This window comes from Rattus norvegicus, chromosome 7 (assembly GCF_021556685.1).
Source record: "Rattus norvegicus strain SHRSP/BbbUtx chromosome 7, alternate assembly SHRSP_T2T, whole genome shotgun sequence".
Classification (NCBI taxonomy): Eukaryota; Metazoa; Chordata; class Mammalia; order Rodentia; family Muridae; genus Rattus; species Rattus norvegicus.
This window is the reverse complement of record NC_141540.1, coordinates 14,230,085-14,249,844: the sequence shown is the minus strand read 5'-3', so window position 1 is coordinate 14,249,844 and position 19,760 is coordinate 14,230,085. Positions and strand designations below refer to the sequence as shown.

Sequence of the window (19,760 nt, the reverse complement as noted above, 5' to 3'; positions counted from 1 at the left end):
GTGTGGCCGCTGTGACATGTGGTCCCAGGCCACAGGACTTGTTCCACTGGAACGTGTGCTCCTCTCTGGAGGCCTGGGTGTTTCTGGCCCCTTACTCATCTCCTCCCACTTCTCTGCCTCACACACAGCCCAAGAGAGTGGGATACAGATGTGCTACAGCCCATCTCAGGATGTTGCTTCCAGAGCACAGAGCAGCACAGGCCCATGAGGAGGGACATAGTCATCAATCTACCTGTGTGTATCACAGGAGGTGCTTATGTGCTCAAATCTAACGGCTTTAATCAAACTGACATATGCTCCCCTGCAGCCCCCCCCCATTCATATGCTCCCCTGCAGTCCCTCAAGGCTTCTGGGCTGGATAGATTAAGGTCTACAGTGCCCTATCCTGCCCAGTCAAGTCTGCAGAGGTGGAAGATGGCAAGACTGCTGCTCACTTTGCCACAGCTGCACTGCTCCAGGGGCCCTAGGGCCCACTGCCTTCAGTAGTCCGGCTGCGCTGGACCTATCAGGCAAGGAGTCTGTGGGCCACGGGGAGCCTCAACTAAGTCGGCGTACTACGGTGTACTATGGTTTGTGGCTGTGAGGCCATCACCAGCACCGATCAAAGGAGATTTGCAGCAGGGACCCATGGCCACCTTCCCACCATCCCCCATCCTCCCAACCCCCTCAGGAGCTGGCTGGGCAGAGCTTCCTGTCACCAACCTGGGTCTGGGTCCTCCAGCTTCTCCTTAAGCCGGGGAAAGGCAGGACGCAGTGACTCAGGGTACTTGAGGAACACTTTGTACATGATCAGCACTGCCTTCTTCCTGATGTATGGCTTCGTGTGAGACATCTGTGGGGACAGAAGAGTGGCTGGTGACTCACCTGACCAGCACCCCTAACTCTTCCACATCTTACTCCAACTCACCCAGAGCAGGCCCTGCCCCTGCCCTTTGTATCTGCATGCCTTAAGAGGCGCTAGGCCTGCAGGAGGATGCAGTCACCATGAAAGGTGATCTGGTTATAAGGTGTGGCCCTGTTCTCAGGCTGCCCTCACTCAAGCCTCCTCCAGGACACTCTCTGTACTGGCCTTGGTAGTGGTGGTGGGGTGGGGTTATTTTAGCTCATCAGGCTACAGGGGGCGCTCCATGCAGACCCTCCATGTTTTCTAGTCTACAGGGCTGGCAACTATCTGGGAAGCATCACAAGCTATGTCTACTGTGACCAGGCAATCTGTCACACCAGCTACAGCCACCATAAAGGGGTGGATGGGCATGGAGGGGTCCCAGTGGAACTCTTTTAACAACAGGTATCTGCTAGATCTGGACGGTGAAAGTGGGCTCTGCCCCCTTGTGGTACTGAACTTTTAGACCACCAGGTAGGATCCAGAGAAGACCCAGGAGAAAGCAAGGCTAACTTCTGCTGTCCCATCTGCCAGAGCTGCAGAGCAGCCACTCTGAGGCCCTTTCTGTCTCCTCAGAGCAAGGGCTCAATACTGGGCTCTGGGCATCACTGGATGAAGGTAAACAGTGGTATAGACACACATAAACTCACCAGGGTCATGATGTCATTTGCCAGGTCTCTGGCAAGATCTGGGGTGACAAAACAGGACAGACCAGTCAGTGCCACTCCAGTGTCGTACTGGCTAGGGCTGCTCAGGTCCTACAAAGGGACAACAGGAGGGTCAGTGGCAATCTCTTGGAACTTGGAACTATCTGTATATCGGTAGCCCAGCACAAGGGAGCTTCTCACAGCTCCTCTACTGTCTTCAGAAACTTGAACACAGGACAGAGGCAAAGAACATAGAAAACTCTGTGTGGAAGCCACCAGGTCTCTGGGCTCCTTGGGGACAGAGGCTACTTTGCAAGTCATAACTCCTGGACAAGAACTTCCTAGTTCCTGGCAATGCTATAGGAACCTTCTGTAGTCAGCAACTCCCCCACGATACCAGGAACAGTCCTCTGGCTGTTCTGATCTGAGATGCTCTGGGCCATTACTAAGTCCATCCTTCTAATGCATATGGCCTGAGGCAACTTCTTCCCAGTGCCCTGACTCCCCACTCTAAGGCAGTGTGCCTGTTGCTAGAAGATGCACCTCAGTTATGTTGTACATGGGGCATGCTCAGAGTGCCGGCCTCATGATTAGTAACAGAACGTTGTGAACTTTAGGGCCTTTCCCCGGGCTCAAACAGCATCGGAAGCTATGATCAGCACTTTACCCTCAGTGTCACCTCCCAAGGGACAGAAAGGAAAGTAGTGGAATCAGTGAAAGCACCTCCCCCAAACCCCCAGTAGGAAAGCTCATCGGGAACACAGAGATGACAAGATGGCCTGGAGCTTGGCCTTGAGAACCCCATGCCCAAGTCCCAGACTGTTCTAGACTACACAGTGGCTGCAAAGGCCCGGACATGCGCCCTGCTGTGTGGACACAGGTCTCAGCTGCACATACACCAGGTCCCAACCAGGACACCAGCAAGTTACTGCTGACCTCGGTGGTAGGACACCTTCTCTTATGGAGCTGAGCCCCTGTGTCTTAGACAAGAAGGCCTGACCCACAGCCTCACACACTGCAGGCAGGCAGACAGTGAGATGCTGTTCTAGACTCTCAGCCTTGATCCAACCTGCTCACCTTGGCAGCCCATTCCCCTTCCTCCTAGAGCCCATATACCCAGTCCTCTCAGAGCCTGGCCACTCAGGTCCAGCTTCTTCTCACAAGGCTCATGCACTCAGGAGCACCCAGGAGCTCCCTTAGAGGGCACTAATCACTCAGACCCTGCTCTCCTCAAAGGCCTGGCCAGCTCAGGTATCTGTTCCTCCAAGTAGCAAATGGCTCACCCAGGCCTCCTGCCTGACCATTATAACCCAGACACACTGCCCATATGGCTTGCAGCACGGCACCACTCAGCCCTGCACCTCCCAGCTCACCCTTGCCTTCAGCCAGGCTCTGTCCTCATCAGCACCATGATTGGAACTATGCTACTGTGGCTCCATATTCATCCCTCGTCCACCTGACAGCTGCCTACAACACACCCACCAGCTCACACTGAGGGAGTCCTGTCCTTGCTCCAGCATTTGAGAACACAGGGGTGCACTCTATGGCAGGAATTATAAGGGGCTGAAACAGAAAAGGGCAACCAACACCCTGCGGTCTTCAGCACAAAGTAGCCAGAAGCAGGATGGTGTCAAGGAGGACTCAACCATTCACTCCCTCACACTCACACACTCCCTCCCTCACACACTTACTTCCTCCCTCCCTCACAACTCCCTTACACTCACACTCCCTCCTTCCTTCACAACTCCTTCACATTCAACTCCCTCACACTCACACACTCACACACACACACTCCCTCCCTCACACTCCCTCACTGACCATCTAGAGGCCTGGGAGCCAGCAGCTGGGCAGGAACCCAGTGTGGACAGGGAAGGGAGGAGGGGCATGTTCTGCAGCCTGAAGCCCTCAAGAGTGTGAAGGCCCATGCTTTGCTCTACTGAGACATAGGGAACATGAGTGTGGCACAGCTGTGAAAAGCCACCACAGGCAGGTGGGGACCTCCCCTCATCTTCTGTGGCTCACTCAAATGGCAGGAAAACAGCAGTGCCTACCTTTCGGATCTGGTTAGTGGTCAGCATGATGACGTCAGTACCTTCATGGAAGCACTGAGAGGCTGCAAGGTAGCCGACACGCTGCAGAGTTAACAGTCACAGTGTCAGAACCAGAGCTCCCTAAAGCCCCACCAGGAGCACCCAACAAACACCTGGAGACAGCACTAGTGCGCCTGGGTCTCCTGCTGAGCACTGGGACACAGGGCTTTGAGGCACCTTCCCCTAACCCCTCCCAGCAGGGCAGACAGTTCTAGCTTCACCACAGTACACTCATGTGCATGGAGGCAGCACCCTGGGACCACTGATGTACCATTCCCTCCCTTGAGCGGCTTGCTTAGGGGCTGGATGCTTTCAGCCAGCGTTACAGCACACATACATGGAGTAAGACAGGTACGGGGAAACGCCTAAAGGGTCAGTGTGCCCATCTTTGTCAACCAGAGGCTGGGAAATGACCAGTCATGACAACAACCCCACAACCAGGTTATCAGAGCCCTTGGGACAGCAATGCTGATCAGTCTTAGCCAGTAATGCTCCAATCAAACACCGCCATTGCTGGCACAGTGGTGCAGCCTGTTACTGCAGCAACCGAGAGGCAGCGGTAGAAGACTGGCGTTCAATTCAGGACCAGTCTCACCTGCGGGAGGGTGTGAAGCCAGCCCACAGCACGGGAAGACTAAAAACAACAGTCACCCAGACAAACCAGTGTTAAGCCATGTGGGGTAGCACATGCCTTTAATCGCAACACTTGGCAGGCAAGGACAGGTCTCACACCTCAAGAGCAAGACCTCTAGCCAGAGGACACTCCCTCAAGGATGCTCCCATGCTGGAGGATCCCTCTTCCCTTGGGGACCTGACATATAGCACAGCTGCCTGCTGTGCACCCTAGGTCCTCACCTTGAATGTGAACTTGGAGGCACTCATGACTTCAATGATGTTGAAGGCAGCCCAGCTGATGTCGTACCCGAGCATCTGTAACTGTGAAGGGGAGGATGGTGAAGGTGATGAGTGCTCAGCAGACACTGGGGCAAAGGTTGCAGCCACAACAGTGCATTCCCACCACATGTGGAAGAATAAGATACATTCACTCTGAACACATAAACTTCATCCATCACAAACCCCTGGGGACTTTTATAATCTCTTTTCAACAAACAGCTCTGACAAAGCTGGAGGTGCTTCAAGGGGGGCGGGGGAGCGCGAGCGCATGCTCCTCAGGGGTGAAGCCCGGCCTAGCATCCCTCAGTGAGGGGCTGGGGGCGAGGTTCAGAAGGAGAGTTCTGCTAGGCAAGTGTGAGAGACTGGGTTTCCTATCTAGCACTTTAAATATTAGCAAGGAAAAGAATATGGACTATCTAAACCTAAGGGAACAAGTTCCCAGAACACTAGAAGACGAACATTCACAAGGGAGAGCATGGTGCTACTGTATGATGTCCAACATCATGGCACACAGTTATGCTTGTCTATGATCTGAGTGCTTAAGGACCTAAGGTAGGAGGACTGAGGTCCTCAAACCAACTGAGGTCACACACGCTACAGGTCACTCAGGCAAAATAGCAATATGCGTAAAACAGACCTTTTAAAAAATTAAATAAATATCCAGGCATAATAATGCACATCTTTAATCCCAGCACTTGGGAGGCAGAGGCAGGAGGATCTCTGTGAGTTTAAGGCCAGCCTAGTCTACAGAGTGAGTTCCAAGACAGCTGGAGCTACACAGAGAAAACCCTGGGTCAAAAACCACGAAGAAAAAAAGAAAACAGTGTGAATTATGAAGAGGTGAGGTATAGAAACCTGGTAGAGCACTTGTCTCAAGGGTACCCGGCTCTGAATTCAATGGAGGCGCTGTTTAAAAAGCAAAAGGGCTCAGCAGGTAAAGGCACCTACTGCCAAGCCTAATGGACTGAGTTCAGGTCCTGCCACTTGACTAACGGAAAGAACCAGGCCTTGAGCGCTATCCTTCATACAAGCACCATGGCATACTTGCATACATGCCAAAGAAAGAAAGAGCTGGTGTGACATAAAAAGTTAAAAGAGCTGGCATGGTGACTCATGTCTACTAGTCACAGCCCTCGGGAGGCAGAGGCAGGTGACTCTCTGAGTTTAAGGCCAGTCTGTCTACAGAGTGATTTTCAGGACAGCCAGGACCACACAGAAAAACCCTGTCCCAAAGATAAGGGGGCAGGTTTTCCTGTGAAAGAGAGGTTAGGATCCCGTGCCACCCTTGTGGCATACTCCAGCACTGAGAACCCAGCAAGGTAGGTCACCTCCCAATCTAAGGAGGAATGAATGGAGGCAGAGGGCAATCACAGTCACATACGCCTGCAGCCGAAAAGGACAGTTCAGAGCCTGAGGTTCCCCACTAGGATGCCCAGCACCTCACCACAGGCCCAGCCTGTGGCCGCAACAGAAGCATCAGGCAGGCCTCTGCATGAACCTGGTACTGCACACAGCAGCAATGTCTGATGGATACATAAAGACAGGCAGGCAGGCAGGCGAGGCGACAGGGGAGGCACTCACGTAGGTGAGCTTGCAGACAGCGTTGGCCTTCACAGCAATGTTGTCCTGCTTGAGTTCCTGCTTGATCTCGTCAATGCACTGGGAGATGTACTTGGCCTGAGTGGAGACAGCAGTGTGAAGTGCAAGAGTCAATCGGTGTGGCCTGGCTGCTGGCTGCTGGCTGTCAGCAGGTGCTGGGGGTGGGGGTGGGGTGGGGGAGGATGGACGGCTCCAGCCTGCCTGGATGTACAGAGATCTGGCGTCTTTCTCTTCCTTCTCTCTGCAGCATGGGGACATAAACCGGGGTTGGTGCAGCCAGGCAAGCACACTCTCCTGAGCTGTGTCTCAAAGCCCAAATGGGCATCTATTCTCCATATCAGGAGACTCTAGAGGTGGGAAGTGGACATGTGGAACTGAGAGGGGCCACAGTGACTGCTCTAGGTGACAGCCTTTAACTAGGTGAAAGTGAACTATTTTGGACCCAAGCAGTAGTGTCAGTCACATGACATTCCACTGCACGGCCTGATGCCTTTCATCTGGTCTACCCATGCTGCAGAGCCCACTGAATCTGCTTTCCTTCCTTCCCTCCTTCCCTCCGTCCCTCCCTCCCATAGGCTGCTTTGAATGGCCTTGCCAGCCCCACACAATCTCAGCAAATCTACTAAGCAACTTCCTGGGCCAGACAGGTCGATCCAGAAGAACTGAGGCACAAATCCGGAGAAGAGCAGATGTGGGCCCAGGGAATCTCTCCTACCCCACTCCCAGGACAAGCACAAATGGAGTCAAACCAAGCTCCAGGATAGCATGAGCAGGGGACGTGTTGAGATATGTCCATATCAGGGCATGGAATGACTCCCTCCCTCAACACGTCAGCTCCCATGGGCCAGGTGCTGCGTGAAGAGTGAGGAACCTGGCTCTTGTCTTGTCTTGACAGTAAAACAGGTAGCTACCACTAGACTATGACAGCAAGTGTTCCTCAAATACAGCCTAGAGCTTACCCACAGCTGACATACTCTGGAGGTGTCACACCTCAGAGTCCTCCCCAGGCAAGTGTTAGATATCAGGCTCCATCCCAATCCCTGTGAAGCGGACCCGATAGGTTACTTGTGGAACCACTGAGGCCCAGGGCTGTCTCTAGCACTGGGTCACAAGAAAGCTACAGCTGTTAAGCACCCGGTTGACAAGAGGTTTTTCCCCCCTGACCTGGAAAGGTTTAATCAGAGAAGAGTAGAAGAGGAGTAGAGGACGGCCGTGAGCACTTGGATTGAAGGGGGGAGGGAAATAGGGAGAGTAGAGGCAAAAGGGAAGAGGGGAAGAACGAGATCAAGAGCAAGAGCGACAAGAGGCTTTTGTTTGCTTTTTCTTGGTCTTTGGGTTTTTTTTGTTTTAAGACAGGGTCTCACGTAACCCAGACCACCATGCAATTGGGCTGGTCTTGAACTCTGCCCCCCCCCCCCATGGAATAACAGGCATGGGCCACCAAGCTTGGCTTATCAGAGTACTTTCCTGAATATTTTACGATCTAGATTGAGTCCAATGGAACAAATGTCAGATGTCACCACAATCTGTCTCAAGTAGTTAAATGCCACCCAGGGATCCTCAGGAATGACTTTATCTCTTTTCAAAGATGCCAGGCTGTTAATATTTGGAAAGAGAGTGAACTTCAGGCCAGACTTTTGTGGAAAGGGTGGACTCTCAGCTGGACATGGGGTCAGGCTTCAAGAAATAATCAAGTGCCTGCCCAAAACTCACCATGGGTCAAAGCAGGACCCAGGAGCTGGATGCTTGAAGTCCCTGCAATATCCCCCTGGTTTTCAGGAGGGAAACACTGCTGTCCAAAACACAACCCGAAGTGACACATCAACCAAGTCTGGTAGGCACACCTGTAATCACAGCACAGGAGGCTGAGGAAGGAAGATCACCTCAAGTTCAAGACCAGCCTGTGTTATATGGTCAGTTCCAGGACAGCAAAGTCTTGACTCAAAATATCCATATTAAGGGGGAGGAGGGTGGGAGGAGTAGGCTGGGGAGATAGCTCAGTGGGTAAAGTGCTGTTCCTGCAAACCGAGGACTTGATTTGTCCCAACAGCACATGGGCAATCCCAGTGCAGTAACAGCAAGATGAAGGTGGACAGAGTATCTTTAGGAGCTCATGAATTATCACATCAGCAACAGTGGGGACTGCCTGATACAAGAGCTGACTGCCACATGTACACCACTGCATGCAGCCCCTAGGAGCACACCCACCCATCCCAGGGCTCACACAGTGAGGACTCTGATATAAGTAACTCACCAAGTGAACTGTTACAGCCTCAGGGCAGGTGCTAAGGTTTGTGCAGTCTGAGTCCCAAGGGAACAGAGAACACAAAGGGGGAACTATTTCAAAACAGTGACTCCCAGATTTGGTGAGAAATAAGAAACTCACACTTCAACCAGGAGTAGTGAGACACACCCTTAATCCCAACATTCTGAAGGGAGTGGCAGGCAGATCTCGGTGAGTTCAAACCCAGCCCAGGCTACATATTAAACTCCAGAAAAGCCAAGATCATATAATGAGACCCTATCTTGAAAAAGAAAGCAAACAGCCTGGTGTGGTAGACAGATTTATCCCCAGAACCTGAGAGGCAGAGGCAGGAGGATTTCTGTGAGTTCAAGGCCAGGAAACCAGGGCTACACAGAGAAACCCTGTCTCAAAAAACAAGAAAAAACAAACAAAAGTAAAAAAGCAAAGAACATCACAATTCAAGAAACAGCGAGGGGGTTGAGACACTCAGCAGATAAGGGTTCAGGCTGCTCTTTCATAGGACAAGGATCTGACTCCCAGCCATTCACAAAGACTTATTCCCGTTACAGAGGGATCCAACGTCCTATTCTAGCCTCGGGCAGGCATTATATCTACATGGTGTGCAAACATGCACTCCTCATCACAACTGTCATAAGATACCAAGGCCTCTGCCTGCTCTGTCTATACAAGTCTCCCAGTCTGCATGTGTACAAGGAAGCCAGGTTAATGCTTCCAGCTATGTATGGTAGCACTTGTTTTTAACCCAAGTTAGTTTGAGGCCAACTTGATTCACAAAGCAATTTCTAAAGCTGTATAGTGATATCCTATCTCAAATACAAAACAACAACAAAAAAGATGCTCCTGAGAACCAACTCTGCAAGCTGTCTTTTGATTTCTACATGGACAGAGAGACAGACAGACATACAGACACACACAGACAGACAAACACACACACACACACACACACACACACACACACACACACACACACACACACACGACATATACAGAGTTACAGATTGTTATGAGTTAGGTCATAGGACTCAAACCCAGGTCTTTTAGAAGAGCAGAAAGAAATGTTAACTGATAAGCCATCTCTCCAGACTCCAAGACAATTAAAAAAAAAAAAAAGATATGATATGATATGATATGCTCCTTCCACTGAGGCCATCCTCACAGAGCTAGAACTCTGTCTTGGAAGCAGGGTTGATCTCTCCTGTGGTTCCAGGTTCATCCCTTTCATTCCAGTACTTAAAAGGCAGACATGAAAAAAAAAAAAAAAAAGGCAGACATGGAGGATGTCTCTGAGTTCAAGGCCAGCCTAGGCTATATAGTCTGAGTTCCTGTCTCTAAAAGTAATGAAAAACAATCCTGACCCCCTGTGTTTGATCCCTTGGAAGAAGATAGTGGAAGAAAAAGGAAAAACACAACAAAAAACCCAGGGCAGACACACTTCCTCAGGAGCCCAAGGCAGCCCCTGGACAGCCCAGTGCCTGCTCATGACTGTGCTACACCTCAGACCTTGGCCTTTCCAAACATGGCTGCCACTGTGTAGTTTTAAGCTGGCTTTAATGTGGAACATTCTGCCTAGGCCTTCTTACGAGCTTGAGCCTCATGCCAGCTGGCTTTGTGAAAGATGGCTGTTTTATCTGGCTGATAAGAAGGCAGTAGCCATGGGGCTGGAGAGATGGCTCAACGGTTAAGAGCACCCGACTACTCTTCCAGAGGTCCTGAGTTCAATTCCCAGCAACCACATGGTGGCTCACAACCATCTGTGATGGGATCTGATGCCCTCTTCTGGTGTGTCTGAGGACAGCAACAGTGTACTTATATATAATAAATGAATAAATCTTTAAAAAAAAAAAAAAAAAAAAAAAAAGGCAGTAGCCAGACATGGAGAAGCCAAGTAGTAACCCAAATGGCCCAGCTGGTACTTCCCGATTGAGGGCAAAAATCCTGGGTCTCTAGGTGAACCTGGCAAGGGTGTTATAAGACATGAAAAGACCTCAAGTGCCTGCATGGATGAGGACGGAACCAGCACGCCTGTGAGCAGGTGTGGCAGGAGGGCTGGCAAGCAGGGGCTCACATTCTGGGAGACAGGCACACATTGGTGGCAGGTAAAGAGACACACAGGAACTGGCCCATGTGCACATATCCCCACAGGGCGGGGGCCTTATGAGCCTCACTGGGCTACAGTCTAATTGTGACAAGGCTAGTGTCCTGAGGTTCCAGGAAGCACCCCATCCTGCTTGCCCCAACATCCAGAAGCCTCATCCTTAGTTCCTGGCTCCTTCTTCCCCTAGACACACAGCAGCAGTCTCCCTGGCTCCACCTCTTCCCCTTCCAGCTTCCCTAGAGGACCTGATGGTGAGAATGGGTCCAGGTGATCCAGACGATGGCTGCCCAGCTCAGGGTCCTCAGTGTGACCCCCGTCTGCACAGTCCCTTCTGCCACTTAAGGACACAAGTCCACAGGTCTCACAATTAGCACATGGGTACCTCTGGTGAACAAAAGTCACTTCACATCACCCAAAGTCAAAGCAAGAATGAGCCAGGGGCTGGGGATCGTATGGCTGTAGCAGAGAAACCAGAAGAAGCTAAAGACAGGTAAGTCAATGTGGATGTCTGGGGAACCTGGAAAATGCGGGGAATTCTGGAGACTAAATGGAGCCAGTCCCAGTCTGGACTCAGAGAGAGCAGGACAGGGAGACTAACACCCAATAGAAAAAGGAGCTGAAGCCTCTGCATAGGCAAGTAAGTAGAGCAGAGAGAACAGGATCTAAGAAGTTGAGGCAGGAGGATCTTGAGTTCAAAGGCCAGCCTGAGCAACTTTGCCTAACCCTCAAAGTGAAAAGTAAAAAGAGGGTTGGAGTGGGACTCAGGGGTGCAGCCCCTGCCCAGAACCCCCCAATGAGGGGGTGAGGGTAGGAGGTGGTTCAGGGGCAAAGAATATACCTAAAATTGGTACAGACCAGCCAGTACAAAAAGGCCAACCTGGGCAACACAGCATGACTGTCTAAAAGCAAAAAATTAAAATAAAAAATAACAGGGGCTGGGGATTTAGCTCAGTGGTAGAGCGCTTACCTAGGAAGCGCAAGGCCCTGGGTTCGGTCCCCAGCTCCGAAAAAAAGAACCAAAAAAAAAAAAAAAAAAAAAAAAAAATAAGAGAGCACAAGTCATTTGTGCTGAGCACAGGATAAGCAGGGCAAAGAATGGTCATGGCAAAGGACACAAGCAGCCTGGGGTACGGGTTAGGTCGCCTCAGGTCCCAAGCCCCAGGGACAGCTGGGAGCTCCCAGCCTCTCAAAGAGCCTGGCTAGTACTTCACAAGCAGGAGTCCAACCCAGAAAGGAGACCTGCCGCTCACCCTGAGACAGAGCTGCATATGCCTGAGCTTTAACTGGGAAAATCTCGTTGGTGACTAGACAGAAGCAAGATAGATCTGGTGGTAGCAAGTCCAGCAAGCCCAGGCTATGAGGCTGAATGAAGCATGGTCCCTGGCTAGCACACAATGGTGGTCTCTGGCACACAAGTCACAGATGAGTGGAGTCAGTCTACCTCCTTCCTGAGCAAGGGTAAATACAAGTCTGACAGACCCACCTGGGATGTTACCATCAGTTCTTAATGAGATGCCATTTCTGGTTGAAAGTCCCTAGAAACGTCAACGAGCCAGGCAGTAGAGAAGTACCAACATGGGAAAGGAGTGTCCCCTGGGAATCTCTAACTCCTACCTCTTACAGACACTGCCACTGGAACAAGTAGTCTCCATCTGACCCTTGGAGCTACCCATCAAAGGGAATCAGCTAAAATCCTCATGATTTTAAAATCCACGGCAGAGTTTCAGGAACAACTAGGCTGGGCTGATCACACCACACAGGGGCTGCTGCCAGGATACCCTACAGGTCAAGATGCCTGGGTAAACACAATCAGGTTCCTGAAGACCTGGCAGAGGGCAGAGGCACTAGGGGTGCCCCCTGCAGCACAGATACAGTGTTTTGCTTTCAGTCTTTAGCTTTCTGCAAGGTACCTAACAGACATGGGGTCTCATGCCTGCTACGTAAACACTCATGGAAGCTGTGGCTTTGGAGCGGGGGAAGGGGAGTGGGAAGGATACTTTGGTGGGACAAGACAGAGCGATGGTACAGCAGTTAACAGCGCTTGCTGCTCTTGCAGAGGACCTAAATTGGGTTCACAGCACCCATGTCCAGTGGTTCACAACACCTCTAACTCCAGCTCCAGGAGATCCAAAGACCTCATCTGGTTCTGCAGATGCCTCTACACAAGACAGACAGATACACATATACACAAAAGGGAAAGAAAAAAAATTATATATATATATATATATATATATATGTATATTACCCGGCTGGAGAGATGGCTCAGTGGTTAAGAGCACTGACTGTTCTTCCAGAGATCCTGAGTTCAAATCCCAGCAACCACATGGTGGCTCACAACCATCTGTAATGGGATGCCATTTTCCGGTGTGTCCAAAGAGAGCAACAAACAGTGTACTCACATACATAAGATAAATAAATAAGTATTAAAATAGACACACAGACACACACAGACACACAGACACACACACACACACACGGATACATTAGTAAGACAAAAAATTCATTGGGCATGTTACTGTACACCAACAATCCAGCATTGGGGAAGTAGAGACAGGTGAGTGTGAGTTCAAGACCAGCCTAATCTAGAGTGAGTTGTTGCCCCCCCCCCCCCGAAGTTAGAGTACAACCATCTCGAAAGGGCTGCAGAGATAGAGCAGACAAGGACTTGCTGCTCTTCTAGGGGACCCGGGTTTAATTCCCTGCATCCACTTGAGGCTCTCCATCCATAGCTATCGCCACCACACCTGGCAATAATTTTTTTTTTTTAAATACAAAGATCATCTCAGGCTACAGAGATGGATCAGTGGTTAAGAGCACTGTCTTCGGGCTGGAGAGATGGCTCAGCGGTTAAGAGCACCCGACTGCTCTTCCAGAGGTCATGAGTTCAATTCCCAGCAACCACATGGTGGCTCACAACCATCTGTAAAGAGATCTGGTGTATCTGAAGACAGCTACAGTGTACTCATATATAATAAATAAAATAAATATTTAAAAAAAAAAAAAAAAAAAAAAAAAAGCACTGTCTTCTCTCCTGAGGTCCTGAGTTCAATTCCCAGCAACCACACAGTGGCTCACAGCCATCTGTAATGGGATGCAGTGATGCCCTCTTCTGGTGTCTGAGACAGTGACAGTGGATTCACATACATAAAATAAATAAATATTAAAAAAAATCATCTCAAGCTGGGCATGGTGGCATATGCCTTTGATGCCAGCACTCTAGAGGCAGGCAGATCTCTGTGAATTCAAAGCCAGCCTGGTCTACAGAGTGAGTTCCAGGATAGCCAGGGCTACACAGAGAAACCCTGTCTTGATTTAAAAAAAAACAAAAAACAAAAAACAAAAAAGATCACCTCAAAACAAAACTAAAACCCCACAAAACTTCCAAGTGCACATACCAGCATTTTAAGTACTTGTAAGGCAGAAGAGTTATAACCGCCAGGGTTATACAGTGAGACCTATGTCAACCAGAGTGTAGAGCAGAGAATGGTCACTGCATGACTTGTGCTACAAGCTTGGCCAGAAGGCAATGCACTACATCAGCACCTCCAAAGGAGAGTACCTGCAGTCCGCAATGAGCCGGATAACACGCACAGGAACTTAAAGATGGTCCCTGAGGAGGGACAGAGGACCCAAGCAACCTCAGACTGGCCAGCCATGTTGGTTGGGAGAGATGGTTCAGCTGTTAAAGGTAGACTCACAACCAAAATCTTAGCACCCAGCAGCAGAAGCCACATAGAACTTGAGGGCCTGGAGGGCTTTCTGTGCCCACCTAGTCTGCACTACTGAGCCTTGCATGTATGGCAGGGTAGGGAATATGAAGAGCAAAACACACACACCTCAAAATCAGTAATCCCGGCAGGAAGAAGGACAAGGCAGGAGTATCATGAGCTTCCAGCCAGCCCAGGCTATGTCCCTGGCTAGAGCTTGTTTCAGGTACTCAAATTAGAATGTGACCGGTCTCAGGGTCCCAAGACAGCTCCCTGGGGACACTGACAAGAGGGAAACCTGGAGGCCCTCGAGAGCACAGAGGGCCACAGAAGAGTACAAAGGAAATTTCACATAGGGCAGTCCATGCACAGGCCAACCACACACTGGCCAACCAGCTATTTCACCTGAAGTAACAGCCAGGGAGAGCAGGGAGGGTACAAACCAGACCAGGTAGGGTAGAAGGGAGAGGGCTACAGAGGGCTGACTGTCCCAGCCAGGGGCCTGCTTCCTGACCTCACATAGCAAGCAGGGGCCAGCAGGTACCTGTCATGGACACCCTCTTTCAGCATGGCCTTCCTGCCCCGGAGGAAGCCTGTCTTTCCACTGAGCCAGGCACTGGGCAGCCACTCTATCACTTCTTCCTTAATCTAGGTCACAGACTGTGGGGAGGAAAGGAAGTAATGCTCGTGGTCACAGCCTAACTTCTGGAAAAAAAATTGCTTCCACACCCTGACTTTTGCCTTTTTTGAGCTTCCAGTTTTAAAGTCAGGCTTCTCCATTCCAACACGCCCCTAGGTCCTGCAAACACTGATAGTTCAGGGGATCTGAGGCAGGGACACCTGGCAAGTTCCCAAGTAAGCCCAAGACAGCAACCTGGACCTATGTCCCCGGACAAGGGAATTTCTCCATGGGAGACACGTAGACCTATGACTTGATTTTTCTGTGAGGGTCCCGATTCCTCCATATGTGATCCAGAAACAAGCCCAAGTGGGAGAACCTTTGCCTAAGTAAATCTTCTCCAAGAAGGTAAACTCAGGCTCAAGCAGTGCACCCAACTGTAAGGCCTAAGACGCTTAGGTCTTATGACAGCGACTGCTCCAAGTGGACATTTGGGAGGCTCCGGGAGTGGACCCTAGTTATAACAGACGAGGCACCTGAGCCGTTTTGGACAGCATCCATTTCAAGCTGGTGGGGGTAAACAGAGGCCAGGGGAAGGAGAGGTTGTGCAGAGCCGCAGCTCCTAAACAGGCAGGGCCGGAATGGCGATGGGGTCGAGGAGGCTGCTCCAAGGCGGGCCAGAGGCTATAGGCTGTGGGGAAAAGCCGGGCAACCCCACTCCGCGCCGGCTCACCTCGTCCTCCTTGTGGTTGCGGATGCCGCGGACCAGATCCTGCAGGTTCTTGTCGAACATGCGGTCGATACTGCCCTTGACCATCTTGAGGGCCATCGCGGCGGCCCGTGGGCTGTGGCCTCCGAGGGGAACGCCGCCGCCGCGGCCCTGGGAGGTGCGGGGACCCGGCGACCGCACCTCAGGCGACCGCCCCGCTGCGTTTCCGGCCGCCGCGGAGAGGACGACGTGGAGGCCAGAGCGACGGCTGTGGCCGGAGACCAGTCTGAGGAGAAGGGGCAGCGAGTTAGCCCCCGCTTCCGCAGACCCTTCCCTGCTCAGGGCCACCCGCAAATGGCGGCCAAGATGGCGGTGGGTCAGCTGACGGAGAGCCTCGGCGTCCCGGAAGCCCCGCCTCACCAGAAAGCCCGACCCCACACATCAGTTTCCTTGACAACCATATACCGCCCAATAAGAAAGCAGACACCGCCCTTTGATGCCTGGCGGCCCACCCCTTCCTCTGCAGTGCCTTGCAACCTCATTGGTGAGCAAGCTCCCCACATACACGTTCTAACCACGCCCCTAAGGGAAAACCGCGAGCCAGCCTCCCCACTCAGCTAAATAACAGCAGTGGGCGTGGACAGGGTTGGAGTGGGCGTGGCTAGAGGAGGGCGGGGCTCCACGTGGAGCTTTTTCTGCAAGGTCCGGGTAAAGTATATCCAGCTCCTCCTTTTCTGAAGTGGTGACTTGGGAGTTGGTGTCAAGAGTCAGTTACACCAGACCAGCAGTCTAACCGGCCGTCCTGTGCTATGTGAAACGCTGTCGGAAAAGACCAACACAAGGCTTGGATGGTGAACACCATGTAGGAGGAACTGTGGGGGGCAAGTGAGTTTTCCTGGAGATGGTCCACCGTTTTGGACAGCTGTGATGGGTGTTCCTGAAGAGGCACAGCCCCTGAGGCGGTCATCTCTAGATTACCTCTCGCTGCTGCTGTGCCGCCTCATGTTTGTCATTGCTATATGTCTCCTGTATCTACTACGATGTTAATGGGCATCTCTCCAGCCCTTAAATAGTTTTAAGATGTTAGGGTAGTTGATAGAAAGTTTAAAGAGATGGTTTAGGTTGTTTTGCCTTCTAGAAAGATATAATAGGGCTGGAGAGATGGCTCGGTGATTAAGAGCACTGACTGCTCTTCCAGAGGTCCTGAGTTCAAATCCCAGCAACCACATGGTGGCTCACAACATCTGTAATGAGATCTGATGCCTTCTTCTAGTGTGTCTGAAGACAGCTACAGTGTTCTCATATACATAAAATAAATAAAATTTAAAAAAAATCTCTGATGGCACTGGGTGTCAATTCCCAAGGATCTAGTGTCAATTCTCAGATCCTAATGGAGGCACAACTGTGTAACTGCAGTTCCAGGGGATCCAAGCACTTTTCTGGCTTCCACAGCCACGAGGAACGAATGGTGAATGTGAATATACATGCAGGCAAAACACACAAGAGAAAATAAATATATCCAAAGTAAAAATTTTAAGTAGTATTTTAGACATTTTAGCCAGGCAAAAGGACTGCTGAGGGCCCAGTCTGGCTGCCATGTGGAGTTTCAGGGCACAGTGCTCAGCAGAGAGACACTGTCTCAGTCAGGTGAGCATGTCAGTGTGGTGGCTAAGGAGGCCAAGGCAAGAGGATCGGAGACTGCGATCACACAAGATAAATAGACAAGATGAGAAAGGCTGGGGAAAAGGTTAACTTGTCGTCCTATCACTGAAGAAAGCGCAGGCAGGAGGATCAGAAGCTCAGGTTTTATCAGGCTGCAGTGTTGTTGTAACAATATAAAAAATAAAAGGCTCTAGGTCCAGCACCACAGTGCCCCAAGATAGCTGCTGGATATCTTTCAGTCAGCAAAGCGTCTTACCCGCTCTGCTCCACCCCATATAACACTGTCAAAGGCCTCTCTCTGAGCCTGGCAGTAATCTCTCTACCTATCTAGTTCCCAAGGCAGGTTTCCATGCCAGAAACACACATCCCAAGTCTGTGGCGGCCCAGACCAGCCGCCGCACACTTTCTTACACTTAAATCTACACATGAAAGAACACACAATAACCTTTGGCCCAACTGATAAGATATAATTGCCCACCTAAAATTACCAAGCGCAATACACATCCATCCTTTAAAAACATTTGTGGGGTTGGGGACTTGGCTCAGTGGTAGAGCGCTTGCCTAGCAACCGCAAGGCCCTGGGTTCGGTCCCCAGCTCCAAAAAAGAAAAACATTTGTAACAACCTGTAAAGGTTCAGTGTGGAATCTTAACGTCACCTGCCATATTGTCTTGCCAAGGCTTCTCTCCCTCTCCCTCCTGACTCTTCCTCCTTTCCCTTCCAGTCTCCTCCTCTTCCTTCAAACTTTTCTCCCGCCCATCCTTCCTTCTCGTCCAATGACAGGCCTCCTTCTATCTTGTACCTACCTCACCTGTGACATCATCCCACACTGCAGAGTGAATTTAAGGCCTGAACTACAAGAGAGAGAGAAGCCCTGGCAGGACAATATGGCGGGTGACGTTAAGATTCCACGCTGCACCTTTACAGGTTGTTACAAATGTTCTTAAGGGATGGATGGTACTGGCTTTGTATGTTTAGGTGGGCAATTATATCTTATCAATTGGGTCAAAGATTTATTTTATTTATTTATTTATTTTTTGGTTCTTTTTTTCGGAGCTGGGGACCGAACCCAGGGCCTTGTGCTTCCTAGGCAAGCGCTCTACCACTGAGCTAAATCCCCAACCCCGGGTCAAAGATTTAAAAAAGAGAGAGAGAGGGCTGGAGAGATGGCTCAGTGGTTAAGAGAACTGGCTGTTCTTCCAGAGGTCCTGAGTTCAATTCCCAGCAACCACATGGTGGCTCACAACCATCTGTAATGGGATCCGATGCCCTCTTCTGGTGTGCATGAAGACAGCTACAGTGTACTTATATATAATAAGTGAATAAATCTTTAAAAAAAAGAGAGAGAGAGAGAGAGAAAGAGACTAAATTAATCTGCCCTGAGAGGCAGAGGCAAGAGGTCTCAACGGATTTAAGGCCAGCATACATAGTGGCTTAGGCCAGCATCAGCTTCCTAGAGACACACTGTGGAGTACAAAGTGTATGCCCGACAGGCAGGAGTTCTGAGTTCCACCCAAGTGAAGTGGAAACATCTTCAGATATGTCAGATGATGTCTTGCTATAGCAGACACGTGAAACGACACGTCATACAGGATTGTAAATCTGTGAAAGGACACGTCATAGAGGAATGTATTCTGACCCCACAGACAGTTGAGCTGGGGCAGTTGTTTCCTTTGCTCTGCTCACTAGGCTTTGCTAACAACAGGCATGTATTGGTTTGCCTTACATAGTCGCTGAGTTCTGCTTGTGGGGATGCCATAGAAATTCAAAGGACTCTCAGGAGGTTCCTGTGGTTTCTTGCAGCTTCTGTGGCCTCGGGCTGGTTGGGGAGCCTTACGGCTCCTTCTGGATTGAATCGAACTTGCTGGTTCACGTGTGGTGTCTGCTGAGGGAACTGGACAACAGCTGCTGATTCATATTTGGGGTTTTACTAGAGGACTGGACTGCTGATATCTTGACAACGAAGATTGGACTTGCTCCCAAAGAACTATTTCTAAGTAGTTCTCGATGAAGAGGCAGAGGAGCAGTTCAGGCCAGCCTGGGTTACTTGACACACCAAAACAAATGAAGAAAGCCATTTGGTAGAAGAGCCTTTGACAGACCAATCTGATAGCACTGAGAGTTCAGGAGTTAGCACATCCCTCAGTGTGGCCAGCAGGGGGCAGTGCTTACCAGGCACAGAGGTGGCAGGCGGCCTGAGCTGGTGGGCCTGGCCAGAGATTCAAGGCTGTGTTATTAATCACATGGAATATCTTCACTTATTTATAAGCAGTCATTCTAAGTACCCATCAAAATCCACCTACCCTGATCTATCCATGCACCCATCCATGCACCCAACCATGTACCTACCTATCCATCCACCCAACCACCCACCCACCCATGCACCCATCCATGCACCCACCCATCCACCCACCCATGCACCATCCATTCATCCACCCACCCACCCCACCCATCCACCCATCCACTTCCCCAAATCCCCACCCATCCATCCATCCACTCAACAACATACTAAGAATCTACTGTATTCCAACTTTAGCAATGAACAAAGATCAAGGCGACATTCAGAGAAAGAAGAAATTCTGGGAAGAGC

General features: G+C 50.6%; 1 protein-coding gene across 1 annotated transcript in view; it reads right to left on the bottom strand.

Annotated features, from left to right (window-relative positions):
• Ap3d1 (adaptor related protein complex 3 subunit delta 1) overlaps window positions 1-15,865 on the bottom strand; it is a 35,555-nt gene extending 19,690 nt beyond the window's left edge. The window contains 6 exon segments of the mRNA NM_001100719.1: window positions 703-832; window positions 1,534-1,641; window positions 3,582-3,662; window positions 4,476-4,556; window positions 6,096-6,191; window positions 15,534-15,865. Coding sequence (NP_001094189.1) covers window positions 703-832; window positions 1,534-1,641; window positions 3,582-3,662; window positions 4,476-4,556; window positions 6,096-6,191; window positions 15,534-15,629 — 592 coding nt within the window. The 5' untranslated portion in view covers window positions 15,630-15,865.
• Window positions 15,866-19,760: the final 3,895 nt, after the last annotated feature.